This window comes from Rattus norvegicus, chromosome 8 (assembly GCF_036323735.1).
Source record: "Rattus norvegicus strain BN/NHsdMcwi chromosome 8, GRCr8, whole genome shotgun sequence".
NCBI lineage: Eukaryota > Metazoa > Chordata > Mammalia > Rodentia > Muridae > Rattus > Rattus norvegicus.
In genome coordinates, this window is record NC_086026.1 from 74,809,280 (window position 1) to 74,836,879 (window position 27,600).

Sequence of the window (27,600 nt, forward strand, 5' to 3'; positions counted from 1 at the left end):
GCCTAACCTTGCTTGCCTCAGAAGGCAGATTGTCAGGACAGGGCTGCTACACAGTTGTCATCTGTTAGCCTGTTCCTGACACCTAACAGAAGCCAGACAGAGCCAAATGGAACCACCTAAGAGCAGGAGGCAAAAATCACAAGACTCTTCTAGACTGAAGTTTATCTTCCAATCCATACCCCACCCCCAAGTCAAGGCCTCTTGAGTGAGTAGGGGCTCACGCACGCACCCTGTTTCTACCTTCCATGGCCTGATGATGATGAGGGGTCCACATAGGGTAGTGATCATGGCTCTGCCTCTGAGCCCAGGCTTTGCCCTTTGGTCCCACCCTCAGGGCCCCAGCCGGTGGTGTGTGCAGCTGTGGGTTTCCTCCTCCCAGATCCTGAGTGGCCCTCTGGGAGATGGAGAGGACAAGGAACCGTCTTGGCTGTGGGCAGCCCACAGAGTTCCCAGGCCCTGCCTGACCCCTGTCTGACCTCTAACAAACCCCCCTCTCCACTTTGCACTCCCCACACTGAGAGAGATGGGGGTGGGGACAAAAGGCAGGCAGGCACTGGGCTCTGAGCCTTGGAGGGAGCACAGACCCAAGCCTTATTCATATCTGCAGCTACATGGTCAGCACCCAGTAGGGGCTTTCTCTCTGTGTTTTTAATTAAAAAAAACTTTTAAACGATGTTTTTATTCAATTTTTATGTGTATGAGCGTTTTTCCTGGATGTATGTATGTGTGCCACGTGAATGCCTGGTGCCTGCAGAGGCCAGGTGTCATCAATGGTTGTGAGCCACCAGGTAGGTGATGGGAACTAAAACTGGATCTTCTCCAAGAGCAATACGTGTGCTCAACTGCTGGGTCATCTCTCCAGCAGGGTCTACTCAGTGGACCCGATCCCCAACCTGTTGGAACCCCTAGTGAGCGGAGGGAAATTCAGCTTCTGTCCCAGAAGAACACTGCCTGATGGAGGAGACATAACTCTTGTCTTTGGAGAAACGAGCCTCCAGTCTGATGGTGGAGCCTCTTTCCAGTCACAGCGAAGACAGTACACACCACAGGGAATACCTCGCAGCTCCCGAAGTTGGGAAAGGGATGCTTGCCTGGGCTTTGATGCGACGCGACCACCACTTTGCTAAAGCTATGCAGCCTCTCCAGGCCTCGATTTCACACCCGTGAGGTGGGATTTGCAAATGATTTCTAAGGTTCTACTTGGTTTAGATATTGTGATAGGTCATGGAGCAGCAATAGAAGGCACGTTGTGCTGTGACCCAGGAGAAGATGTAATAGAGTTTCCAAATCTTAGCTTTATGTGCAATTGCTTGTGGGTGTCCTGGCGTCAGGAAAGACAAGCCCTACATTCCTTCTCTGTTCATTCCCTACCCGCTCTGTACATCTATTGAACACTGACTGCAAGCTCAGCAGTTGTGACTGGGCCCAGCAACACAGCCTCCACATCTGGGGTGTCTGAAGTCTTCTATAAGAGCTTCGATTGAGGGGCTAGACAAGAAGAGTTGAGCTATTACCCAAACGGAATTACCTCTCTCTCGAGCGAACTGCCTCCTTTCTTTTTGAGACAGGCTCTGACATAGTGTAGGCTCCTCCTGCTCCCCTGATCTTGAAGGAGAGAGAGCGAACTTGAACTTCTGATCCTCTTGCCTCCAACTCAGATCAGCTGGAATTAGAGAGGCCTGTACCATCAGTCACTAGAGTTTATTTGGTGTTGGGTGGGGATCGGTTCCAGTGCTTTGTGTGAACTGAGCCCCAGCCCAAGAATGACTAAGCAACTCCCCCCACCTCACACAAACTCAGAAGTGGCAAAACTCTCCTCTGGGGAACGGTGCTGGCTCCACCTTGCTCTCTCCAGCACTCCTGCAATGAGACAAGTTTTTTCTCCAGGGACCCCGTCTGGAATGTCTGCACAAGGTTGTAGCCAGCCCGGGGAATGTGGCTACAACTTGGCTTCTAACTTTTCAACTCCTACAATTCAGAGGAAACCCCTTGTGTTCCTCTGTTCAAGCAAGTCTGGCCTGAGGTATAATGTAAACAAATCCCTCTGGTACCTGGAAAGCTTTATAACAGCTGGTTTACTGTGAATCCCTCAACAGCTAGACCAAGTCAGAATTCACATCCTGTCCAGAAAAAGGGTTTTTGTTGTTTTTGTTGTTTTTGTTGTTGTTGTTGTTGTTGTTGTTGTTGTTGCTTAGGAGGGACACTGCAGTCCTGCTGGTACACTGGACCCTCTGCCTGCTGGCCAGGTTTCCATGGTTTTTTGGTTTGTTTGTTTGTTTTTTCTGGTTAGTGTAACAGGGCCCCCCAGAACTTAGTAGGCCCTCAGACCTTAACAGGACTGACTCCACAATGGAAGAACCATTCGGGCCACAACATGCAGCACACACAGCACCATCTGCCAAAAACAAAAACGAAGCCCTGATCCATCAAAGGCCATCGCTCTGGGAAAGCCTCTAACGGCTTTTCCGGCTTCTGTAGCTCTGACTCTGGCTAACATAACCGTTCTTGTTACCGAAGATGTGTCAACCTAAGAAAGGATTTTGTGCTTCAAAGCTCACCCCGAGAAGGGCCCAAGGCTACCCTGGGATCCCAAACACCTGGTGTAATTGCCGGCTAACTAATGAAGACTTTATACTGACCTAGCATAAAGCGGGTGAGCGGGCAGTCAGCTTACCATTGTGGGACAGGAATGGGCTGGAGCTAGTACGCCCTTCCCCACCCCAGAAGGAGTGTTTTCTAGAATACAGGCCTTCAGGGTGCTAGAATTTACTCAGGCCTGCCAAAATCTCATCCCAAAATTTTGTATTTACTTACCCATCAGTATTTATAGATAGGGACACCAAACCCCAAAGAAGTGGGTGATTTACCTAAAGTTATCTCAACAACTAAGTTCTTGTGCCCTATCTCCAGCATAACCAGATCTCCCTGAGACCCTGGGAAATGAGCTTCTCCATCGCCCTCCCACCAAGCTCAGAACGACTGTCCACTCCAGAACACAGAAGACATATTCAACTTTTTACTTCTGCCAGGGAGAAAAAGTAATCCAGGATGGATTAGATTCTGGAAGCCAAACCTGTATAAAGTAATTGTTTTACATTCTAGTGGCAGTTATCAATTATACATAATAATGGGTTTTTATGTGACATTTTTCACACATGCATCTAATGTGTTTTGATCATATTCACTGCTCCATACTCCCTCTCATGTCCTACCACTCACTTATCCCCTTCTTCTTCCCAATTACTTTCCTTTCAATTGTCATGTCTTTTGATGGACTTTTGGCGCCCCAATCAATGAGTTCAGTTAGGATTACTTACAGAGCGTGGGTGAGGTGTCTTATGTCTGGTTTGAGACCTTTTCATGTAACTCAAGCTATCCTGGAATTCACTAGGTAGCCCAGGCTGGCCTCCAGTGTGCCACTGCCGCAACCCTCCCTCAGCTTCCCAAATCTTGGCTGGGTCATGAAGTCTTAGCAAGGGCCACAACTCCTTTGTCCCAAGAGCCTGAGTTCTGCTGTGATGGTATTTGGAGTCGCCCATGCAAAACACAGAAGTGGAGCTCTGAGGTTGAGCTGGTTGTGGTCTAAAGCAAAAGTGACAGAGACCAACCAGGAGCCAGGGAGCACAATCCTGGGTGTTCTGGCCAGGCAGGGAGGGCTCAGCGGCTTTTAAAAGGTGTTTGGAGCGCGGAGGCCACGCCCCGTCCACGCCCCTCCTCCAGCGGGCGGGCACTGATGGGTCGGCCTGGAGGGTGACTAGGGGCGTGCAACTAGCAGACCTTCGGGCTGAAGACCGGGGTGGCCATCTGCAGTTTCGCCATGTCCTCAGTGTTCGGCAAGCCCCGAGCTGGCAGCGGGCCCCACAGCGTGCCTCTGGAGGTTAACCTGGCTATCCTTGGGCGCCGCGGAGCGGGCAAGTCTGGTGAGTGGTGTGGAGCGTGGAGGATGAGGGCAGCTTCATCCCCCAGCTCCCAGGGAGTTGCTCCCCCACACTCTCCCCTAATCCCTCGGTGGTTGGGTGAGTCCCCGTGACTTTGCTTTTTGCCTCAGTTTCTCTGTTGTGGGCTCTCACTCCCGCCTTTTGTTTATCTTTAGCTGCTTGCCTGGCTCTTCCTCTGTCTCTGTTCTCAGTGCCTGTGACTCCTGTCCCCCCACAAAACTCTCTCTTTGTGTTTCTCTTAGGTCTTCCACTCATCTCCATCCCTGGGACCAGCAACAAAATCTCGTCAGCTGACACTAAGGAGACCTGTTGGCGCTGGTCTCCAGCCCTGGGTCCCTTTGAATTTAGTGGCATCCTTGCTATTCCTTGATCTGTGCTGTCCACCCCCTCAACACCCCCTCCAAGGAACTTAGTAGAAGTCAGTAGAGATTAGAACTTCTCAGGCTCAGGCCACTCCTACACTGCCAACCCTTGGAACTCTGAAACAGACTATTCTTATCAAATGTGTTTATTTCAAGTCAGACCCCTCTTGACTTTCTGGAAAAAGACTATAGTCCCAGGTGCCAGGGACTTGTCCTTGGGAAATCTGAATCTTGGGCTACTACTGAGATAGTTTCTGTCATCACCTTCATCACTTCTAAAAGCCATCACAGAGACCCCAAAGGGAGTGTTTGCCCTGCTCTCTGACACTTTAAGACCCTGTCAGCTGAAGATGGGTAGCCAGAAGGGACTCTCCTAGCTGCCCTGTTCCAGCCCACAGTGAATAGCCACCAGGCCTGTGAACTAGAGTTTTCCTTCTCCTCCTTTCTCTGAGACTCCCTGGGGAAGTTTGAAGCCAGCACTCCTGACTTAGAAGGGGGACCCAGAACATGGTTTTCCTTTAAAAACCAGCCTGTTCCCAGTGACTCTGCCAATGGTCAGTCAGCTAGTGACTTACATGGTTAAAGGATTCCTTTTTTTTTTTTTTTTTTTTTTTGATGCCAGGCTGTCCTAGAACTTTTTATGAAGCCAAAGATGGCCCTGTATTCCTGAGTCTTCTGCCTTCTCCTTCCAAGTGCTGGGTTTGTAAATGTGCACCACCATTCCTGGCACTGGCAAAACTGGGGATGGAACCCAGGGCTTCGTGCATGGTAGGCAGCTAGGTAACATCTTCAGCACCAGAAAGTTTAAAAATACGTATTCTTTGGCTAGCAGTTTGCCAACTGGCACTGTTAGGAATCCTTCAAAAGAATCTTACATTTATTTTTGAGCCTAGCAAGAGTCCGGCATAATATAGTTGGGTGACCCTTGCCTTTATGTGCTGAGCTCTGAGCAGAAGCAATCCTGCACCCTACAAGGGAAAAAGAACCACTTTTCCAGTCTTACATTTTCAAGAGGGGCATGGAAGTCTCACTGAGAGCCAAAGCCCAAGGTGTAGAGGACGTAGACTGGAGGGTGTTTACTTGGGACACACTCTGTCCTAGACCTTGCTTGGAAACTCATGTTCTGGGGTGGAGGTGGGGGTTGTTGTGTGTGTGGGGGGGGTACGTCAGACTCTTCCCAGCCATAGCCGGTCCATTCTTCACTTACTGTAGTGGTCCTCAACCTCCCCAATGCTGCAGCCCTTTAATATGACTCCCAACCATAAAATTACTTTCTTTTTCTTTTTTCTTTTTTTTTTCTTTTCTTTTTTTCGGAGCTGGGGACCAAACCCAGGGCCTTGCGCTTGCTAGGCAAGCGCTCTCCACTGAGCTAAATCCCCAACCCCAATTACTTTTGTTACTACTTCATAACTGTAATGTTGCTGTTGCTATGGATCATAATGTAGATTATGTGTGTTTTCTGTGAAAGGGTTGCTTCACTTCCAAACGGGTTTGTGACCCACAGGTTGAGAACCGCTGGCTTTACTGTCTCTGGCCTGTAGGCAAAGCTAGAATAAATGTCTCCATACTAAAAAGTCAGTGTGACCCGTCCAGGGGTGGGAGATGTGTCCCTTGAGTTGGGGGAACTCACCAGACCTCCGGATCACTAGATGTAGGGTCTTGACCCTGGGGTTGGTTTTTCACAGATACTCTTAGACATGCCTTTTGCTAACTTTCATGCTCATAGAAGTTTTTAGAAACTAATCCCAGGGGTGCATGCAGTTAGTGGGGCTTGGCACCCTATCCCTATGCCTTCTGAGCCAATTCCTCTGCTCTGTAGCCCAGGGCCTTTGGAGAGCCAAGCTTGGTGTCAGCAGAGACCACAGGGGTCAGTTATGCCTCCATAAAGTGAGAGTGACAGTGACCTCGGAGCTGGCTATAGATGCAGCAGTGGCCTGAGCCTCCCTCTTTCTTCTTGCAGCCCTGACTGTGAAGTTTCTCACCAAGAGGTTTATCAGCGAATATGATCCCAATTTGGGTAAGAAGCAACTCCTCTCTTGGCTTCCTGCTGCCTGGGCCCCACCTGGATGGTCCCCTGAGAGCTCCCCATGGGTGGGCCCTGAGCAGCACTGTGGATCTTAGAGTAGAAGAGGAAGATCCCTGGGATGAATCGGTGCATATAAGACAACTGGGGGGTGGGGGGCTGGTCCAACTCAAGGAACTGAGACTGCCTGCCCTAAAATATGCGGTACAAAGAGACTTTAGAAGAATGTTTTTCTTAAATAGCAGAATGTCCACATCCAAATAGGCACAGTTACCCAAAGTGTTCACTCAGTGTTCTCCCCGAGACAGCCAGACATGCTATTTAAGGGATTCTCTATTGGTGGTGGACATTCTTTGAACCAGGAAGCATTTGTTTTGCTTTAGGTTTTTAAATGTATTGTACTTTATGGATATATGTCTTTTGCCTGCATGAATATCTGTGCACCATGGGTGTGATTGATACCAATGGAGTTGCGAAGAGGGCGCTGGATTCCCTGGAACTGGACAAGAGACAAATGCTCTCAACCACTGAACCATTGCTCCATCCCTTCCCATGCTTCCTTATACGAAGCTAAACTTGTATGCTGGCTCTGACGTTCATTGGCTGGGTAACTTTGAGACAGTCACTTAAGCTCTCTGAGCTACTATTTCCTCCTCCACAAGAGGAGTCTAAGCATAGCTAAACCAGAGAATTGCTGCTAGGATTAAAGAAATGGTGCATGGTAGGCTAGTGCTTGACCCAGTAGACTCTTGGAGAACGTTTACTTCTTCTCAAATGGCTTCCTATGCATACTCCCCCGAGCCCCCCACATTCATCAGACCTGGGCTGTGAAACTTATTTTTTCTTTCTTTCTTTTTTTTTTTGGAGCTGAGGAGTGAACCCAGGGTCTTGCACTTTCTAGGCAAGCGCTCTATACCACTGAGCTAAATCCCTAACCCTGTGAAACTTATTTTTAACAGAAGGATCGTCCCTCAAAATAAACCCTTACATAGGACCCTAATACCCAAGACAATCAAAATTAGAATCTGATCAGCACTGAAGAAGTCACTTCTAGTTTGTGTTTATAACACTTCTATTTGTAAACTGTCTACCGAGAACAACGAGGTGTCTGAATGAGTTTAGCTTTTCAAGAACGATGTTGAGTTGTTTTCCCGTTCATTAAAATCAAATAAAGTGGGGCTGGAGAGATGGCTCAGCGGTTGAGAGCACTGGCTGCACTTCCAGAGGTCCTGAGTTTAATTCCCAGCAACCACATGGTGGCTCACAACCATCTGTAATGGAATCCGATGCCCTCTTCTGGTGTGTACTCATATATATGAAATCAATCTTTTATTCATTTATTATATATAAGTACACTGTAGCTGTCTTCAGACACACCAGAAGAGGGCATCAGATCCCATTACAGATGGTTGTGAGCCACCATGTGGTTGCTGGGAATTGAACTCAGGACCTCTGGAAGAGCAGTCGGGTGCTCTTAACCTCTGAGCCATCTCTCCAGCCCCCTGAAATCAATCTTAAAGAATAACACACACACACACACACACACACACACACACACAAACAAACAAATAAAATGTTGGTGCCCCAAGGGCTCTGGGTCACAAGATAAGACCCCCTTCTGCAGCACTGCCCCCAAGAGGCTCACAGTTCACGCTAGATTGGAATACAGAGGAGGAGAGTGCTCAGGAGATACGGCTTCCATGTTTCTTTTGAGATTGGTTGTCATGTAGCTCAAGCCTTTAAACCATCAGTGTGACCAAGGATGACCTTGAGCTTCTGAGCCTCCTTCATCCACCTAAGTGCTGGGATTATAGGTGTGTGCCACCGTGCCTGGTTTATTCTGTGCTGCTGATTGAACCCAGGGCTTCATGCAGGCTCAGCTAATGCTCCAGCAGCTGAGCTGCACCACCAGGCCCTGTGTTTACCTTTTTTTTCTCATCATCCATTTCTAGCACCTCCTCTTCCCTGCTCTCCATCCGTCCCCTTCCCCGGGATCTCACCAGATGATTCCAGTACAGTGGTGATTTGAGCTTCCTGGTTGAGCAATTTTGGAATTCTGAGTTGATAATGGAACGTGTGGTCAGACTGTCTGAGGTGGGGGGGGGGTGCAGACAGCAGCCTATAATGTTTAACCACCTCAGTCTTTGGTCTCTTGTTCTCCCGAGAGCCTGTTACATTGAAACTAGTTGTTCTTAGTTCAGACACCCTGGTAGGCCAGACTGGGAGACCTAAGCCTCTCCCATGGAGAGAAGTCTGAACATCCAAGAGGAAGGCGTGCCTCAGGCACAGGTGGCTAATACAGCTCTTTTCCAGGGTCTCCTAGGAGCCTGAGCACATGTGAGACTCTTTGAGGTGGAAAGCCATTCCCATCTTCGGCCTGATGTGTGGTATTAGTTGTAGCTTCGACTGTCTGTCCTGTGGGATTGAATTGTTTTTGAATTCCATTTCAAGAATTATTATCAGCTTAGCTGCAGAGGTACACACATTTAATTCCTGCATTCAGGAGGCAGAGGGAAGTGGATCTCTGTGAGTTCAAAGCCAGCCTGGTCTACAGAATGAGTTCCAGGACAACGAGGGCTACACAGAGAAACCCTGTCTCAAACAAACAAACAAATCACAAACAAACAAGAATTATTATCACTTCCATTTTTTCAGAAAGAAACTGAGTCAGAGAGGTCTCAGTGAGTCTCCTAACTGGGCTCTCTGAGCTTCATTTTCCCCATATGGAGGCTGAGACTGGATTGTCTGTGTTGGAGTTGTGTCTTGTAGGCAGTGACTGGAGCTGCTAGGAGCCAGATGGAAGTCATTTGCCGCAGTTCTGTCCTGGTGGGCAAGGGCTCCAATGAATATTCTTTCCTGGTTCCTCTAGGGGACAATGTCAACTTCTTACCTCATTTGCCTTCATCCCGTTCCTGCAAAGACAAGGATGCTCATCGCGTCTGAGGTGCCACCTGATGTACAATCATACAGACCTTCTCTGGTGCCTTTCGTAAAATTACTATTTTAAAGATGTCGAAGTGCCCAGAGTCAAGATAGGCTCTATACCACTATGCCTGGGTGAGAAGCTGCCATTCTAGCTCCCAAGGCTTTATCCAACTTGCATATCTGTACTAGAATTCCTACTAAATAGGATGCTTCATGGAGGACTAGCAGATCCATCATTAGTCAGGGAGTAAGGGAGTCCCAGTGGGAAGGCAGTCCAGAAGGCCCAAGTTCAAGTCCCCCCATTCCTGGAATTAAATGACCCCAGTGTGTCTGCCATGCATACTAGGCAAGCCTTCTAACCATTGAGTTGTATCCCCTCCCCCCAACCCCAGTCTTACCACAGCATCTCACTACATTGCTCAGACTTACCTTGAACTCACTCTGTAGCCCAGGCAAGGATTGATCTTGCAATCCTCCTGCCTCAGCCTCCCAAAACAACCTGGTCATCTTTCTACAGTGGAGCTAACAGACAATCGATCTGCTAGCCTCTTGGGTAACAGGAAAACCGGGACAACTAAGGCCAGGGTAACACTTGTCACTGGACTGAGCAGGACTTTACCTGTTTGGGGGTCAGTGCCTAAAAGGCAAGTCTGGCAGGAAAATAAGAAGTATGAACACAAGATAGGCATCCAGCAGCAGTTCTTCTTGGGCCAAATATAGTTAAACATTTGGAGCATATTTTCCACTATTTTTTTTCCTTCTTCTTCTTTGGATAAGAGCAGCTATTTATCCAAGTCCCCAAAGCAGGCTGGGGATGAGAAGCTGTCCGTGACTCAAGTTGGATGTTAGTGGACCTGGCACGTGTCCAGGCCCGCTTGCCTGCCAGCGGCCATCAGAGAGAAGTGTGTGACTGCATTCCCCACGGGGTAAGGGTGCTGTTCTCGGAGTGGCCACTGCCAGGAAGGCAGAGAACACCTCAGATTTGCCCAGAGGGTCACCCAGGGAAAGGTGGGGACTTAGGGTACACACGTACATGTGCCAGAAGCACAGGGACTGTGGGGGTGAGGGAAGCAACTGTCAGCGAGCCAGTGATGGTTTCTGTATGGCTGACCACATTCTGATTTCTTGGGTTTAAAGTCATAAGAACTAAAAAAAGAAAAAAACGCAAACTGCTGAAATCCAAATAAGGTTGGTAAATTAGCTCATAGTGCAGGACCCGCATCAACTTCCTGGTTTGTCGATTGCGCTGTGGTTGTCCAAGGTGTTCATGTTGAGGGGAGCAGACAAAGAGCATCCGTGTGAGTTTGTAACTTCCGTTTGAGTTTAAAATGACTTCTCTATAAAATAAATGGGTTGCGAGGGCTGCGGATATCAGTCAGTAAAGTGCTTGCCATGCAAGCACAGGGGCCTGAATTCAGACTCCCAGCACCCATGTCAAAAGCGAGGACTGGTGGCATGCATCTGGGGGAGCAGAGACAGCTCAACCCCTGGAACTCTGTGGCCAGCCAGCCGGCGACAAATTGGTGAGCTTCAGGCTCAGTGAACGATCATGGCTCAAACAGAGAGGTGGAGGGGCTGAAGGGATGACGCGTTAAGAGCAGCTCGTCCTTCCAGAGGACGAAGGTCCTGTTTCTAGTGCCCATGGTAGATGGTCACAGCTACCTAACACTCTAGTGCCAGGGAACTGAGTGCTCTCTTCTGGTCTCTTTGGGCACCAGCACACAGACGGGCACACACATAAACATAAGCGTAAAACCTCTTTTAAAAATAATAAAGTGGAAAGAGGGTGAAGAAGACACCGATGTCAAACTCTGACCTCCACAGGGACATGCACACGCGGACATGCACACCTAGATACACCACATCCTCACCCAAATTAATAAAAACAAAAGGAGAAAATAATTACCTGGGAATGTGGATGTGTCCCGTTAACTTTGGGGCTCCTTCATGTTCCTCACCGCCGTTTCTAGAGATTTATTATGAGCTGAGCCCCAAGTCTGGATTCCTAAACAGTCTCCCCACAGTCCTGGGATACAGGGAGGTTAAATGTGCTAGCTCAGGGGCAAGCCAAGGCCTGGAGATTGTTAGCTCTGGCTCGGCAGATGTGTGGTGCCTTTAGTCCCAGCACTTGGGAGGCAGAGGTAGTAGGTTTCTGAGTTTGAGACCAGCCTGGATCCAGGACAGCCAGGGGTACACAGAGAAACCCTGTCTCAAAAACAAAAACCAGGACAGAAAGAAAGAAAGAAAGAAAGAGAGAGAGAGAGAGAGAGAGAGAGAGAGAGAGAGAGGGAGGGAGGGAGGGAGGGAGGGAGGGAGGAAGGAAGGAAGGAAGGAAGGAAGGAAGGAAGGAAGGAAGGAAAACTGATAGTTCAAGTTATGATAGTTCAAGTCATCATAGTGTTTCTGTTTTAAAAGGACACACTTCCAGCTCCAAAAAAAAGAAAAGAAAAAAAAAAAAAAAAAAAAGGACACACTCCCTGAGATCTGAAGTGGTGTGACTAGATCAGGTAGTTGAAATGTAGCTGAGATTGGATTTTGGGGAGATGTTCAGTGTATGTCCATGCTGTGTACTGTGTATGTACATGCTGTGTGTGTGTGCTATGAATGTGCGCTGTGAGTGTTATGTGTGCTGTGTGTGTGTGTGCTGTGTGTGTACATGCTGTGTATGTGTGTGCTGTGAATATGTGTACTGTGTGTGTGTGTGCTGTGTAAGTACATGTGTGCTGTGTGTTTGTGTATGTGTGTACTATGTGCTGTGTGTGCTGTGTATGTGTGTGCTGTGTGTGTGCGTGCTGTGTATGTGTGTGCTGTGTATGTACATTCTGTGTGTGTGCTATAAATATGTGTGCTGTGTATGTGGGTGCTATGTGTTTACAGTCTATGTGTGTGTAGTGTGTGTGCAGTATATGTGTGCACTGTGTGTTGTGTGTGCTGTATGTGTGTGCTATGTGTAAGTTTACATATCTGTATGCACGCAGAGACCAGAAGGCATCAAACACCTTGCTCTGCCACTTTCTACTTTATTCCTTGAAGAAAGGGTCTTCATGAGCCCAGGCATAAGCTGACAGCCAGCAATCCACAGTAATTCTCCTGGGGTTTTTCTAGGGCTACAGGCATGTGCACATCTATGATTGGCTTTTTACCCGGGGACTGGGGACTTGAACTCAAGCCCTCATACTTCTTTGGCAATCACCCCTCCCCACTGAGCTTTCTCCCATTTCCCTGAAGTTGGTCTGGATTCTACATGTGATAAGGATGACTTACAGAGCCTTGGAGCTTCTGAGTGAGGTCTGGCTGCCCTCTCTATCATATCAGAAGCTTCGCTTTGCTCTTGTCTCCTACTGAGGGAAGAAGTCTTTGGGAATTCCCTGTGGGCTGGGTACTGTGCTGGGAAGAGAAAATCAGAATTCTTGGAGGAAATTCCAAGCCTCAGCTGCTTAGTCTGTCTATGGGCCACACGCCGCACCACAGGCTTTGTACATGGATCCAGATTAGCCCATCCCCCAGGGCATGGTGTATAGTTGCCTCTGATGCTTCTAACCTGACAAATGAAGAGGGACAGTAGCCTGGTTACGGCTCTTAAGGGCTAGTCAAGGCTACACAGGAGTCCAGCCCAGGAGGAAGCTGGGACATTGGCCGTGTCCTTTATTGTGTGGCTTGCCATGCTGCTCACCTGGCTGACCATCTGTGTTGCAGAGGACATCTACAGCTCCGAGGAGACTGTGGACCACCAACCTGTGCACCTGAGGGTCATGGACACTGCAGACCTGGTAACATTACTGCCCTGCCCCCGCTCCCCCATCCCCAGAGAGACCAGACCATCAGTGCAGCCCCTCCAGGACCTGACCTCACGAGGCCATCTGGACCCCTTTAGGCTGCAGTTTTTTCTGTGTGTCCCTGAAGGGGACTCTGACTTTTCTGGGCCTGAATCTTTCATTTGGCAAATGAAAGAAGCGTGATCGCTGGCATCTGTCCAGGTATCTTAAGCTTTCTGAGCTTACACGGGTACATGCCTATCAATGCAAGGACTCCTACAGAGAGCCTGTGAGCCCGTCTCCCCGACGTATATCTCCATGTCCTCATACCCACGGCTGGAGTCACTTCTCAGAGGCCAAAGGGGCAGTGTGGACCTGACCTTAAACCAGCAATACTCAGAGACAGCAGGTCCTTGGAGGGCTGTGCCAGCATCTTTGACTGGGTGCCCAAGGGGCCAAGGTCTCCAAGTCTCTGGCTGGGTGGTGGGAGGGAGGTTTGTGAGACAATGTCTCTTTTCACACCAAGCCAAATCAGAACTGAAGTGCTCCTTTGAAAAGGGATCTGCTGGGGAACAATATACAAAGACTCCCGAGGTGGAAAGGGCAGCCCAGGTGAAGGCCTTTCCCCCCAAGTTCTTCTGCCTCTCAGTTAGGGTCCTCTCCCTTACTCCAGGACACCCCCAGGAACTGCGAGCGCTACCTGAACTGGGCCCATGCCTTCCTGGTGGTGTATAGTGTGGATAGTCGTGAGAGTTTCGAAGGCAGCAGCAGCTACCTAGAGCTGCTGGCCTTGCATGCCAAGGAGACACAGCGTGGCTACCCTGCCCTGCTGTTGGGCAACAAGCTCGACATGGCCCAGTACAGGTGAGTGCAGGCATCTTAGCCCTCTCCTCTAGAGCTAGCTAGGGATGCAGGGTGGCATCCTGCTGCCAGGAAAAACGATACTCTTAACTCCAGGTAAAAGAGACCTGGGAGAAGGGACTGGGAGTTTGTCTTCTAGGCAGCCAATGACAGGAAGGCAAAGACACCTGGACTACTTCGAACATTGGCTGGACCCCCCAAAAGGCAAAACAAGCACTTCTTCCTGTCAGGCGTCGTCTCAGTGGTCTCTTGCATCAGCTTTCCCTGAGGCTGTGTGACATTCTGGTTGCCCTCCCAGCAGCGGACTAGTCATTTAGTGACTAACTCTAGTCCCAAGGAGAGGGTCTAATTTGCTCCTGGGATCAGGTGACTGCTATGGTCCCAGCATCCCTTGCCTTCCTTGTTCAAGCATAGATTCCAGGTTTGTTACCACAGTTGGCTGTTAAAGGCAGGCCTCTCTTAGAAAGGGTTGGATTTGAACCAGAGGTCACAGACTGGGCCAGAGGGCAGGTCACCACAGAATGCTGCAGCCGTATTTTGCTTGGCTGGCATTATGTTTTAAATGACTTAGACTTGGAATGCTCTAAGGTGGGGCCTGATCCTTTAAGCTGACCGCAGGCCCTGCCACTCCTTGTGGCTTCTACCTCCACCCTCTCCACACATCCAAGTCACCAGCCTGGCCTTAAGGTCCTTGACACGGAGGCCCAAGCTTGAGCAATCCCACTGAAACTCTCCAGTGTGGACATTGCCCCTTGTGTCCAGCACACCTGCTGGGTGTGGCACCTTCCACTTGTCCCCTCCTGATCTTAACCTGTTCTTGCTCTCCCAGGCCCCGGAGGCCCAGGGACTGATGTTGGGGTTTTTTTTTTAGAATAGGTCACACAGGCAGAGGGAGGAAAGAGTTGTGGATTCCTGAAAGGTAACCATGGTGGTATGGGGGCCTTCTGCATGGGTGGTCCAACCTTCAGCCCAGGAAAAATTGCATCATGGGGAATTAGGGAAGTTGTACAGTGGGTAAGTCGCTGAAGATGGTCTTTGCAGTTGAGTGCAGCACTAACAGGTTAGGGTTCCGTGGCACAGTATGTCTCCCAACCCCTTGCTCCTGCCAAGTCAGCCTTGGCCCAGAGGCTTCTCCCTACTGTTTCTTACCCTGGCATCTCCTCCCATCTTGGGCTGTGCCATGGTCCTAAGGGAAGGTGGCTGGGACAGCTCATCGACGGGTGGTGGTAAGCAGGATTCAGCCGAGGTGCAGCCTTGGCTTCAAGACCCGAGGAGTCCTCGTCCCTCCCCTCTTCGGAACAAGAGCCGGTCATCTTTTTTTTCCCTCCACCTCCACGTCCATGAGTTCCAGTCAGAAGCTCCTATAGCTCTTCCACCTGCAAACATTTATCCAGTCTTCATGGGAGGCAGAGAGGGCCATATGGGAGCGAGAACATCCCTCGGGGATATGGCATCCTCATTGCTGTTCTCTGCTGGCCCTCGACTGGACAAGCAGACAAATCCTATGAGCCTCGAGAGTCTGTCTGTCACGGCTTCCCGCATAATCGGAGGGGTGCCACCCACTTCATTGCAAACAACTGCTCTTCACTACTAGTAGTCTCTCAAGCTGAGGGTGGCCATTTCCTGAGGAGGAGATGGGCAGTGCCTTCTTCGTCTGGCCACAGGCAGGGTCTAGCATGAAAGGATTTGGCTCTGCCATTCTCTCTTCCTCATATTCATTCCTAAATCCCAGCTTTGGCAGTCGAGGGCTGAGTCTGTACCAGGTACTGCGCTAAGCACTCCACGCATGTTGTCTTAGCCCTAACAGCCTCTGAAGAGGTGGGTGGCATGATCCTGTTGTATTGATGAGCAAACAGACTCAGAGGCTGAAGATGAGTCCAGACCACTGGGTGGGGAGATAGGTGTGGGGCCCTCTCTGCCTGACTTGCAATGACACTCTCCTGACTGCCTCACCCTGCTTCCTCTCCAGGCAAGTCACCAAGGCCGAGGGTGCGGCTTTGGCAGGCAGATTCGGGTGCCTGTTTTTTGAGGTCTCTGCCTGCCTGGACTTTGAGCATGTGCAGCACGTCTTCCATGAGGCTGTGCGCGAGGTGCGACGAGAGCTGGAGAAGAGTCCCCTGGCCCGGCCCCTCTTCATCTCTGAGGAGAAAGCCCTGTCCCACCAGACTCCACTCACAGCCCGGCACGGACTGGCCAGCTGTACTTTTAACACTCTCTCCACTGCCAGCTTGAAGGAGATGCCCACCGTGGCCCAGGCCAAGTTGGTCACTGTGAAGTCATCTCGTGCCCAGAGTAAGCGCAAGGCACCCACCTTGACTCTGCTGAAGGGCTTCAAGATCTTCTGAGGACTCTTCTGCAGGAACCTTAGGCTCAGCTGAGGCTTGGGGCTGCAAGAAATGGGCTGGATTGCACTCTGGTGAACCAATGGCCCTTACCCTCTGGTAGATAGCAGATTCCACCTCCAGCACCAAGCAGGGTCCCTACGTGCTCACTATGCGAGCCAGAGGGACAGGCAGGGATGCTGCTCCTGACTGCCTCACCCTGCTTCCTCACTAGGCAAGGGCCTGGGCTCCATGGTAACCTCTGCATCCGTCACCCTGGAGGGAAGCTACCCCTGTTACAGACAGGAGACCTGGAGTCAGCTGCAAGCAGAAAGGATCTGCAGTACAAATCCTTTGTCATGACTCTCCCGCTCCAAACACTGCCAGACCAGCTGCAGCCCCTGTTCAAAGAGGCTTTGTCTATGGGAAGGCTTGCTAACAATTTACAGGATGGCTGGCCCAGAGGTCCTACCATTATCTGGTGGTAGAAAGAGGTAGGCCAGCTGTTCAGAGGCCCAAAGTTTATCCAAGAAAATTCTAGTTAAAATAATCCTATGCGAAAGCTTGGATAGGGCAAAGAAATTTTGACAGGAGCCCTTCAGCACTTGCCTCTAAATGAAGGGTACAGAGAGGGACTGTGGGTTGTCCAGGCTAGAGAGCCTCCAACATTTCCTTCACCAGCATTTGGGGACTATTTTGACTGCTTTGTTGGTAGACCCCCAGGACCATCCCTCTTGAGCTTAATGACCAAGGCTGCAGAAAGTCATCCCACCAAGTGACAGTCCTCAGAGAGTCCACAGATGGCAGGATCAGACACCTTCTGGTGGGAACCATAGGCCTGCCCACTGTTAAGTAGGTGCAGTCTGGTTTGGTTGGACCTAGGACCTTCAGCAACAGGGTTGTTCAAAGCCTATTTTGGTAAGGTAGATCCCAAAGCATTTGGGATTAATATGGAGGAATTTTACATAAACTACTTGGTATTTCACCAAGGCCCAGGTGTGAGAAGTCTGTCACAGGCAGGGGCTCCAGGTGTCTCTTACTGTTTACCACAAACTCTGGAAGAGCAGGCTCAGGAGTGGGGCATGAGAAGGCCTAGGCTGGGCACACTACAAAGCCATCTCCTTTGGCTCCCAGACAGTAGCCCAGGGGCTGAATGGAGAATGTCTCTAACCCTATCTTCAGCTCTAGTCTATAGCTGGAGAAGCTGAGGTCAGAGGGAGACCCTGATCTACTCATGCGCACATGCTGCAAGTCCTGGCCCTTTGTCCTGACCAAAGGCCAGCTCTGAATTTTATACTTTTTTTTTTTAAGATAGGGTCTCTTTATTATGTAGGTCTGGCTGTCCTGGAATTCACTATGTAAACCAGGCTAGAGTTGAACTCACAGAGATCCACCTGCTTCAGCCTTCTGAGTGCTGGAATTAAAGGCTTCCACCTCACATGGCTGAACTTTGTACTTTTGACGCAAGCCCCCTTGTGTGTGCTTTGTAGACCACCATCGTTTGAACCCAGTATACAGTTCCAGCTGCCCACCTGGAGAAGCGTTTGAATAAAAGTTTTTTTTTTTAAATAACAAAATTTCGTCTGATTGTAGTGTGTTTATTGGGTCTGCTAAAAATAAGTTAGGTGGCTTGGTGGGGCTTTGTCTAACCTAAGGGGTTGGAGGCCTCAGAGCTGGGCTCAGATCACAGTCGTGTGACTGGCTGGGGCAGTGTGGTCTCTCCACACTCCCTAGCTCTCAGTTTCCTGGGGGTCTGGTAGAAAGACGACTGATGTCTCTCTCTTGTTCAACTCGGTTTCCCCTGGGGCCAAGTCTGCCTTCTCTGAGATCAGCGTCTCTCTTAGGATGCCCAGGCTGCTGTTTTCTTTCATGGAATCATCTAGATGCAGGTCTTCTGGCATTCCGTTGTCTTGTGGCTGCTTCTTTCGATTTCTGGGAGGAGAAGAAATAGTGTTGATGGGGGAAACTGAGTGGTTGGGTCAGGCCAAGTAGTTAGACTGAAGGGAACTCTGTTCAGAAGTGACAGTGGCTCCCAATGGCTCCCTCTCTTACATCTGTCTCACTGCAAGGCCACCTGGGAGCTAAGCTTTGATGGCCATCCCTTTCTCTTAGAGATGAACAGACATGCGTCAGAGGCCACTGAAGCCCATATCTGCATCGTATATCTAAGTCTACCCATTCTGAACCCTGTGACCTTTCAACAAAGCACACTCTCCTGATGCCGGGGCTGTCGTCATACTTAGTACATTTCTTCACCCGCCATGCTCTATCCCTAAGATGATCTGCCAGAAATCCTTAACTAACCTTATTTTTCTCACTCTACCTGTCTCTCCAAACAGATTTATCCAAACCACTGGTCATGTGCATAAGACTCAATCCTACACATGGCTCCCACTGCCTCCTTGTCCTGATAGTCTTTCCAGTAATCCCCGAAAGTCTCTCCTTTCTCTAAGCTGGTTTACTCAAGTAACTCTTGGACCCCTGGCCATGGGGGAAGGAACTGAGTACCTGGCCCACGGGAGAGCAGACCTGTGTATCTGTATCTGCTGCTCCTGTGGACAGCCACCTTGTCTCTCTGTTGAGTTTGCTGGAAGGGACGCTTTCTGACCAGGTAAGAGGGTCCAGGACTATTTATAAAGGGTAACACCCTTGTGAATCATTCCAACTTGCTGGCTAAGGATAAGGGACAGTGGAGGAGGGGCAGCCTGCTGGGTTGCTTATCTCATTCATAGCTTTGGTCCTTGATGGACTGCCATCCAAAGGTGAAGAGCTAATGTCACTAAAGTGACTCCTGCCATCTAGGAAGGAAGCCCTACTGCTCCCTACGGAGACCCACACCAAACCAACTCACCTGTTTGCCAGGATGCTCCTTCTCAGGAGGACCACGCCTATCACCATCACCAGGACTGCCAGAACCAGGATGGAATAGTTCCAAGGAGTTGCTGGGGAGGGACACACAGAGAGACAGAACCTTGAGCGGAGGCCACTCATAGCTGGGGCTTGGGCTCAGGCTCTTCTCAGTGCATCATTTGTGCCGCCATGGAGACTCCCTTTAACAACCCTTGTTTTACGGGAACTCCCCAACTGACCGGTGGGGTTGGGGTGGAAACAGGGTTTCTGCTCTGGACCAGCTCTGATCCCATGGGGGAGACAGTGCTATGATTGCATAATAGCTGGGTAGAGGGGGTGTGAGGGGCAAGGAGGAAACTTGGACTCCAGTCTTCAATTTTATACTGCCTTTAGAAAAAGAAGAAGGGGAGAGAGAGATGGAATAATGGCAATCTATCTGGATGCAGTTACTGCCTACTACAGTAGCAGACTGGGTGGTGTGTGCTCCGGGTGTGTCAGACTGTGACATATGAGGCAGGCTCCAGGATTGCAGTTTTTACTACCCCTCCTACAGGAATGCTTCTCCACCAAAGGATCTGAGAGCGAATTCCTTCCCTTCTTGCAAGGGTTTCCCCCTGCAAGCCTTTACCAGAATGTCCTGTTAGTAAGACTTTCCCTGATTACACTGTCTTCCTTTCGGCATAAGGAACCCACCCCACACTGTGTTGAGGGTTCAATTTAAGATTCCTCACATGCCCTGCAGGCATTCCACCACCGAGGGCCAAAACCTTTTAAAATAGGTTTTGCTAAATTGCCCGGGCTGGTCTTTAGGTCACTGTGTGGCTCAGGCTGGCCTTGAACTTGTTATCTTTGTGGCTGAACCTCTTAAACAGTAGGGGCGAGGGTCTGTGCCTCCACTCCTGGCTTGCTTCCTCCTCCTCCTCCTCACCTACCTCCTCCTCCTCTTCCTTCTCCTCCTCCTCCTCATTTTCAAGATAGGATTTCTTTGAGTAACAGCCCTGTTACTTGCTTTGTTGACCAGGCTGGCCTCAAACTCAGAGATCTGCCTGCCTCTTAAAGGCACAAGACACCACCACCTGGACAGCTTGCTTCTTTTTCACTCTGCACTAAGAATGTGTTATACTCTTAGCTGTTGGCTTATTTTTTGTCTCCTCTACTAGAATGGACACTCTGTATGGGTAGAGGCTTGTGTTTTGTTCACTGCTGTACCCCAGGGCTAGGGACAGTGCTTGGCACACAGCACAACTAACTTAATAAATTGTAGAGTGATTGAGAGTCGAGTGAGCAGTCCATACCCTGAGGAAAGGGGAGTGAGGAATATGCAGCTGGATGGAGAATGATAGACAGTGCTGAACTGCTCCGCCCATCCGCTATCACCTACCGTCCTCTTCACGAAAATACTGCCCACCCGCCATTACCTGCCATCACCTACCATCCTCTGAACGGAAATACCAAAGCATTTCCTCCAGCAGCTCCTGGGGCACCTCGGCACTGGCTGCAGCTCCTTCTGCACTGTGGTCCATGCTCCTGATCCTGGTTAAGACGTCTCTGGGCTGTGAACAGACAAGTCTTGAGACCCCAGATGCCCACATGGCCTTCCAGGTTCTGGCCTCTGAACAGACAACTCCAGAAACAGTAGTAAGCACCCTTGGTTTACAGTCCTCCTTGTCCAAACCAGCAGCTCTAGAGCCCACAGTTTTAGGGCTGAAAGAGCCTGAGCCATGTCAGGAGCCATCTTGGATAGGCTAACGCCATACAAAAGACTTTCCTGGAGATGCAAGGTCCAAAGATACTTCATTTCAAGATTGCTTCTTGTGGCTGATATGCCTCTCCTGTCATTAAAATACTACAATAATCCCTGGGCGTTAGCTCACCCTATTGGGCAGGTATTCTGCAGATCAACAAAGATGTGCTCTCTCATAGCAATGCCATGTAAAACAAATTGATGATTTTATAACTCCTAATAATGATTCTCTAGAATTCTTAGATTTATACAGGTAATTTTGAGGCCACTACATAGGTCTCTGTAAACCTTCATGTGTCACGGGCTAATTGCACTAGGGTAGAAAGAGGGCTTGGAACAGATTTGAGATCAGGGAAGGCATTCCTTCTGGGCTGGCTGTGAAACCACTGTCTGATAAGTAAAGATTGTAAACTGGGAGTGGACGATTTATTGTGGGTGCAAGGACAGAAGATTATTCACCCAGAATGAATGAATGAGTTTTTTCACTGGTGCTTGCTCAATGAACTTGCTCTTGGGGACTTTTGCTCCATCCACCATACATGTATGTATGTATGTATGTATGTATGTATGTATGTATGTATGTATAGGAGTGTGTGTATGTAAGTATGCATGGATACTTGTGGAGTGGATGATACAGTCGGGCCCATCACAAATATGTGTGCATGTGAATGTGTGTGTGTGTGTGTGTGTGCGCATATTTGTGTGTGTAAAAGTTTTTCTTTCTGCAAGTGTGACTTTCTTTTCCTGGTTCACAAAGGGTTAATAGCTCCAAAACACCCCCCCACCCACCCCCACCACCCACTCCTGCTGCTACACAGCATATGTTAATCACCAGAGGTCAGCACTTATTCAAGCACAGAGAATTATAAAGTAACTAAGAGTTAAGTTTCCCACAAGGTTGGAGATCATCAGTCTCCCACCCCAACCCATTCCCCAGACGGAGCCTGGCTCCGGCAGGCCCAGAGTGTGGCAGTCCAATGACAACGGTCAAGAGACTGAGTCAGGAGGATCGTTAGGCTCGCTGGAGTCCTGGGTAACATGGAGGGGACCAGGCCAGCATGAGCTACACAGAGACACCATGTCACAATAAACAGCTGGTAGACAGGCAGGTAGAAAGTCCCTTGAAAGAAGCACACATTACAAAGTCGCTCGCTGACTGGTACCTCTATTCAGAAAGGCTGGAATGTTAACACGTTCAGAGGCAGATTATCTAGAGCCATCTTTAGCCTCCTGGACAGTCATTTATTACTCTTCCCCGGGTATGACCTAGCATCTTTGAGACTATCAGGGACATCCTTTAGAATGTGCAAACAGACCTCTAGCTTTTACCATCCAGAAGACTAAGAATGTGGTCCTAGGTGTCTGGAACCACAGTGGATGCTGCTTTTCCGCAACCTGATGCTTTTGGCGAAGCACTTAAAAACTGTCTGGACTTGTGGTTTTCATTTTACTATAAACTGTCAAGAGGAACTTGGGAGCCAGAGGCAGGAGGATCCCTGGGAGTTTGAGGCCAGTATGTTTACCACAGCAAGGTTCAGGACAGCCAGGGCTCCATACTGAAACCCTGTCACAAAACAATAATAACCCTTCAGGAAACTGCTGCCAGTTGGAATGTGATATTTAGGGTAACAGATCTGTGTTCTGAGCCGTGGACGGTTATAGTGGGCTTTGAGGTGAGATTTGTAGGGATTTTGTCCATGATAGCTAGCTGGTAGATAGATACATAGATTAATACACAGATAAATACATAGATAAAATAAGAATGTGATCTTAGGAGCAGGTGGGGCCTGAAGTTAGGAACCACAGAGGAGGGAGTGACTCAAATCAATTAAAATTCATAGCGTGCAGGGAAGGGGCATAGGCCAGTGTGAGACTGTGCCACTGCCAGGCTGAGAGAGCCTTTGCAATCGACAGCCCCAGCCGGGCAACTCTATCCCACTTTAACCGAATTACCCCACGCAAGCCACCTCGAGCTCCCCCTGCCCGACTCCCCGCACCGGCGTAGCCAATCACGTGTCTCTCCACGTGTTGAAACCTGCCCTAGCCTAGTCTCTCTCTGGGGATTGACACACTGCTGCCCCCGTCTGGGCAAGAAGCTTGAAGAGTCCTAGACCGCAGTTGAGGGAACTGCTTGCAGAGGGGTGCTAAGTGCTAGGCTGCATTGGTAAGCCCTATGGGTGACTCAGAAAACTGTTTCTTCTTTTCCTTTCGCGGGGTAGGTGGTGTGGGATGGGATGAGGATAATGACCAGAAATGGTTTCTGTTGTTGGCAAGAGAAGAGCATGAACCACTGTCCCTGAGATGGTCCCTTAGCATGAGTCTATTTCTGTCCCTGGGGAATAATGCACTACTTCACCCAGGATTTTCTGGACTCATTTAAAGAAACAGGGAGGTTAATTTTGACAGCATATTCCACCCAAGACAGTACGCTTAAAGTATTATCTCAACGTGATTGAAATTACATTGTGTGATGTAAAAAATATTGAGGTGTTTTGCATTTTTTGATACTTTGAAATTGGGTATAAGCTTTATGCTTGTAGCTTATCTTAAAACCCACGAGGCTCATTTCAGGGGCTCAGTAACAGTATGCGGCTGACTGGTTGTTTTATTGGGCAGTCCAGGCCTTGGCCAGCTTCTGGTCCTCCTGACTGCTCTGTAGGTTCTTGTCATCTACAAGAACTTTGTAATCCCACATTTTAAAACCTTATGTTTAGCTATTCTCGACTGCATGTGGCCTGCGGGCTGCAAGTTGAACATCCTGGTAGATTAACCTAACCAAGAATACAAAACACTTGTGAGGAAAATTCTAACTCTGGGTGGGTGAACTGGCTCAGCTGGTAAAAGTGTTCGCCCCGAAGCCTAAGAGCTAAACTGAGTTCAATTCCCAGGCCCCGCATAGTGGAAGAAGAGGACTAATTCTCACCAGTTGTCCTTTGATCTCTACATGTGTGTCATGGCATGGTTGTACCCCCACCCCAAATAAATGTAACAAAGCTTTAAATGCCCTCAAGAGGGACATACCGAACATTTATCAAAACTGAAAACATTCGAACAAAACAGCACATGTTTTACTAGAACCACTTTTAAGGGACATGTTAAACACATTAGGATTGATGCCTCTGAGAAGGAAAAAAAGGCACAAATAGAGATTCAAGAAAATTAAAAATACATGACTGAAGATATAAAACAGGAAAAGAGTATGGAAGAGATCTGTCGTGAAGACAGGTCCTGGGCACTCGTGGGCCCCACCGAAGGCTAAGAGACCACGTGGTCTCCAACGCAGGGGTCTCCAACTCTGCCTGAGACAGCCTTTGTTCTCACAGCCTGGAACTCTCGCAAACGCCATCTGTCCAGCTCAGCCGCTACACTTGTATGTGTGTCTATTCTGCATGCTTACATGCGTGTTTCAATGTGGTGCATATTTTATACTTTTTTGAAAGAGCAATTCTGATTTGAGATTTTTAATTCGTGGAACTTAGTGTATGGAGATGGATGTCTGCTCGGGCTATATCTCAGTGGTTGAGCGGCCTAGCATACATGAATTCCTGGGTCAAATTCTCAGAAGAGATAGGAATACGGTTAGGGACAGAAGTGGAGGAAGAGCGATCGGGGGTTGGAGATGAAAAGGGAGATGGGGGTGAGGGGGAGAGCAGGAGTATGTCAGAGGGTTGGGGAGAAAGGAGAGGGGTGGAGAAAAAGAATGCGTGTAGAGTAGTATCCAAACGGAAAGTGTGTTCTAAATGTGTATGTATATATATAGATGTTGTGATAAAAACTAAAAGCCTGAGCCCTCCTACTGTGAGATACTACAGCAGCACTGACCCGTTCACATCCATTTAAAACCTGTGTCTACTAGCTTCTGTAATCAGACCCATGTATGATGGCTGTATGAATTTAACATAATGTGTTACTCCTGGGAAGAGACTAAGTTTAATGTTTGTAGGCCCTAGTGGCTGTGACCCTAGTGGCTGTGACCCTAGTGGCTGTGACCCTAGTGGCCGTTACTCTCTGTATACTGTCAACTCAGCATAGTAAAACAAGGTCCTTTCCTTCTGTAGATGACAGCACAACTAGTTTCAAAAACTGCAAATTGTGTGAGTGAGTGGAGAGAGAGAAAGGGAGAGAGGGAAAGAGAGAGAGAGAGAGGGAGAGAATGCTAATAATGATGTATTATGTATCAGTAGCAACACAAACTTTTCCAGGTTCTGCAGTCATCTGAGCACAATCGTAGAGACATCCAGCCTATTCCACTAAACAAACAACAAACCAAAAAGTAAAAATCGGGAGAGAGGTGGCTCAGCTGTTAGGACCACATGCTGCTGTGCTAGAGGACTTGGGTTCAATTTCTAGCACCTACATAGCAGCTCACAACCATCTGTGATTCCAGTTCCAGAGACCCAGCTCTGCCCTCTGGCTTCTGAGGGCACTGCACATGCATGGTGCACAGACATACATGCAGACCAAACAGTCATACACATAAGATAATTTTTTTTAAAAAGTAAAGTTAATGTTCCCAGAAATAGCAAAGTTCAGTTTTTCTTAAGGTATCTGGCACATACTATCATTTTAAAAATATCGTTATTGGGGCTGGAGAGGTGGCTCAGTGGTTAAGAGCACTGACTGCTCTTCCAGAGGACCTGAGTTCAAATCCCAGCAACCACATGGTGGTTCATAGCCATCTGTAATGAGATCTGATGCCCTCTTCTGGTGTGTCTGAAGTGTACTCATATACATAAAAATAAATAAATAAATCTTTAAAAAAATATCGTTATTAAATTAAATGCCATCTTCCTTTGGATGTCCCTTAGTGGACATGACTTTGCATTCAGGTGTCATGGTCCCTTCGACTCTTCCACCAAATCCCTTCATTTTAAACAGAGCTTAAACCATTGGTGTGATTCCTGACACAGACCTTGGTCCTCCCACCACAGAGCAGGCTGAGAGCACTCACCCTGGATCTGGGATTCCTGGGACCTCAGGCTGGGTAGAGCGGCCCTGGTTTCTGTGTTTTCCTCTTCTTCCTCACAGGAACTCTCCTCAGGAATGCACGGTCGTAGCTAGGCAATCCACCTACAGAGCTCGCAACAGCAGGGACCCATTTGGTAGCTCTGCCCTCAGCACACACCCAGGCCCGATGCCTTTGCTGCCAGTCCAGGGTGAATGACCCCTTGAATGCATGACCTCCTGCGACAAACTGACTCCACTTGACTCACAACCTGAACATGCCTGTAGCCCAGTATGAGCTGCCATTGTGGAGTGCCCACTCCTGTCTTCTGTCTCTTAATTATTATCAATCGTTAACCATCCAGGAAGGAGTCAAGGCTTTCCTTTTATAACCAGTACTTTCTCATGGCGAAGGTCATCATATGAACTGAAAGGAACCATAAAGTCAGACCTTGGAAGCTGTGGCTTGGGAGATTGTGTGATCAGGGGATCCACAGAGGAGGAAGCAGGCTCAGGAGTGAGATGCTCCCCTAACCAAGGCAGACTAGGTCAATGCACTGATAGTCGTCAGTGCACACACGTGGAAACAGGCTGGCTATGGGTGAGTGTCAAGTCTGAGATCCTCTTTGAGTTTAGAGGGAGAGACCCAGCAGATACTGGCACTGCACTGGATGCCACACCCTGCGTTATATAAGGCATCCATTCAGTAAATGGTGATTACCTGCTGTGTGGATAGATTGTGGACAAGATAAGTAGAGATGCTGCCACCCCAGGACACAAACCTCCGGGAGATGGGTCAGCCACAGAGAGTAAGGGCACCTGTGACGACGATCTGAGTTATGTTTCCTGGACCCACAGGGTAGAAGAAAAGAACCAATAGAACCAATCACCGAAAGCTGTCACCTGTGCTCCCACACTCACAAATATCACAGGCAAACACACAATAATTAAAACCAAATAAAAAGAAGGGCTGGTGAGATGGCTCAGTGGGTGAAGGTGCTTATTGCCAAGTCTGATAACATGAGCTCCTTCTCCAACACCTACCTTCATTCACACACACACACACACACACACACACACACACACACACACACACACACACAGAGGGGGTATAGAAATTAAAATAATAAATAAAAATAAAGAGATAGGTCTTGGGAGCCACAGTTATATCACCCTATTTTAAAAAATGAATAGTAAGCTAACCATACAAACCCCCAAGCAGTGGATTCAAGGTCAGGGAGGGAGGAAACCAGGAATTTAAGGAGTCTGAGAAACTAGAAGGTGGCCAGCGAGGAAGGAGGAGCCCTGTGATTAGGAGAAACGGTGAGAGGTCGAGTCAGAAGATCACAGGGACATTTCTGGTGGAGAAGTGACATGGTCTGTTGGCCTTGCCCTAGGACAACTTGTCCTGCTGAGTGGACAGTGGATTACAGGAAGCAGAAGAAGGTCAGGGGACCACTGGGTGGCTTCTGCCCTCCAGGCTGGTGGCAGTGGAGAAGAGTCAGGGTGTGTTTCAGAAAGGAAGGTCTCTGAGCAGAGTTCTGAGAAAGAGGAAGTCAACACATACAAATAAGGAATTTATTGGCTAATATTACAAGGAAAGGCAGGGTGAGGTGAATCTCAGGGATGGTTGGAAGCGAGGCTCAAAGGTCCTTAGAGGTTTCCTTCTCTGTCTCCCTCCTCATGGGCTCACATTAGCCATCACCAGAAAACCAGGCCAGGATACAGGAAACCCAAGCCCAAACTCACACCCAGAAGGGAAGGGGTCCGCTTGCTTAGTTCTGAATATTTCTAGGGAATATTTCTAGGGAATTCCTGGTCTGTGTCTTCTATGTGTCTTGGATCAATTTTTTCAGCTGAGGCAGGAAAGGTTAGGT

General features: G+C 48.9%; 2 protein-coding genes across 4 annotated transcripts; one reads left to right on the forward strand and one right to left on the reverse strand.

Moving 5' to 3' along the window:
- The first annotated feature begins 3,720 nt into the window (after nt 1-3,720).
- Nucleotides 3,721-17,762, forward strand: Rasl12 (RAS-like, family 12). Of its 2 annotated transcripts, none has more exons than NM_001108162.1 (5): nt 3,721-3,920; nt 6,261-6,317; nt 12,945-13,018; nt 13,677-13,867; nt 15,834-17,757. In NM_001108162.1, exons 1-5 carry the CDS (start codon nt 3,818-3,820, stop codon nt 16,207-16,209), a joined length of 801 nt encoding a protein of 266 aa, NP_001101632.1. In that variant the 5' UTR covers nt 3,721-3,817; the 3' UTR covers nt 16,210-17,757. The 2 variants fall into 2 exon arrangements, with proteins under 2 accessions (NP_001101632.1, XP_063121590.1); XM_063265520.1 differs by lacking the exon at nt 3,721-3,920 and adding an exon at nt 4,181-4,356 and having other exon boundaries at nt 15,834-17,762.
- A 5-nt stretch (nt 17,763-17,767) lies between these two features.
- On the reverse strand, nt 17,768-25,830 carry Slc51b (SLC51 subunit beta). 2 transcript variants are annotated; one of them, NM_001399261.1, is made up of 4 exons: nt 25,731-25,830; nt 20,468-20,588; nt 19,037-19,127; nt 17,768-18,117 (listed from the first exon to the last, which is right to left on the reverse strand). In NM_001399261.1, exons 2-4 carry the CDS (start codon nt 20,556-20,558, stop codon nt 17,916-17,918), a joined length of 384 nt encoding a protein of 127 aa, NP_001386190.1. In that variant the 5' UTR covers nt 20,559-20,588; nt 25,731-25,830; the 3' UTR covers nt 17,768-17,915. The 2 variants fall into 2 exon arrangements, with proteins under 2 accessions (NP_001386190.1, XP_238546.2); XM_238546.7 differs by lacking the exon at nt 25,731-25,830 and having other exon boundaries at nt 20,468-20,656.
- Between the last annotated feature and the right edge of the window lie 1,770 nt (nt 25,831-27,600).

What these genes read in the sequence shown, in the direction of transcription:
- Slc51b (XM_238546.7), bottom strand. Translation starts at nt 20,627, where the DNA reads ATGTGGGCATCTGGGGTCTCAAGACTTGTCTGTTCACAGCCCAGAGAC. An exon ending in GTATTTCCGTTCAGAGGATG is followed by an intron (nt 19,128 to 20,467) that starts GTAGGTGATGGC and finishes GTCCCTCCCCAG; the next exon opens with CAACTCCTTGGAACTATTCC. An exon ending in AGGAGCATCCTGGCAAACAG is followed by an intron (nt 18,118 to 19,036) that starts GTGAGTTGGTTT and finishes TTCTCCTCCCAG; the next exon opens with AAATCGAAAGAAGCAGCCAC.
- Rasl12 (NM_001108162.1), top strand. Translation starts at nt 3,818, where the DNA reads ATGTCCTCAGTGTTCGGCAAGCCCCGAGCTGGCAGCGGGCCCCACAGC. An exon ending in CCGCGGAGCGGGCAAGTCTG is followed by an intron (nt 3,921 to 6,260) that starts GTGAGTGGTGTG and finishes TTCTTCTTGCAG; the next exon opens with CCCTGACTGTGAAGTTTCTC. An exon ending in CTCGACATGGCCCAGTACAG is followed by an intron (nt 13,868 to 15,833) that starts GTGAGTGCAGGC and finishes CTTCCTCTCCAG; the next exon opens with GCAAGTCACCAAGGCCGAGG.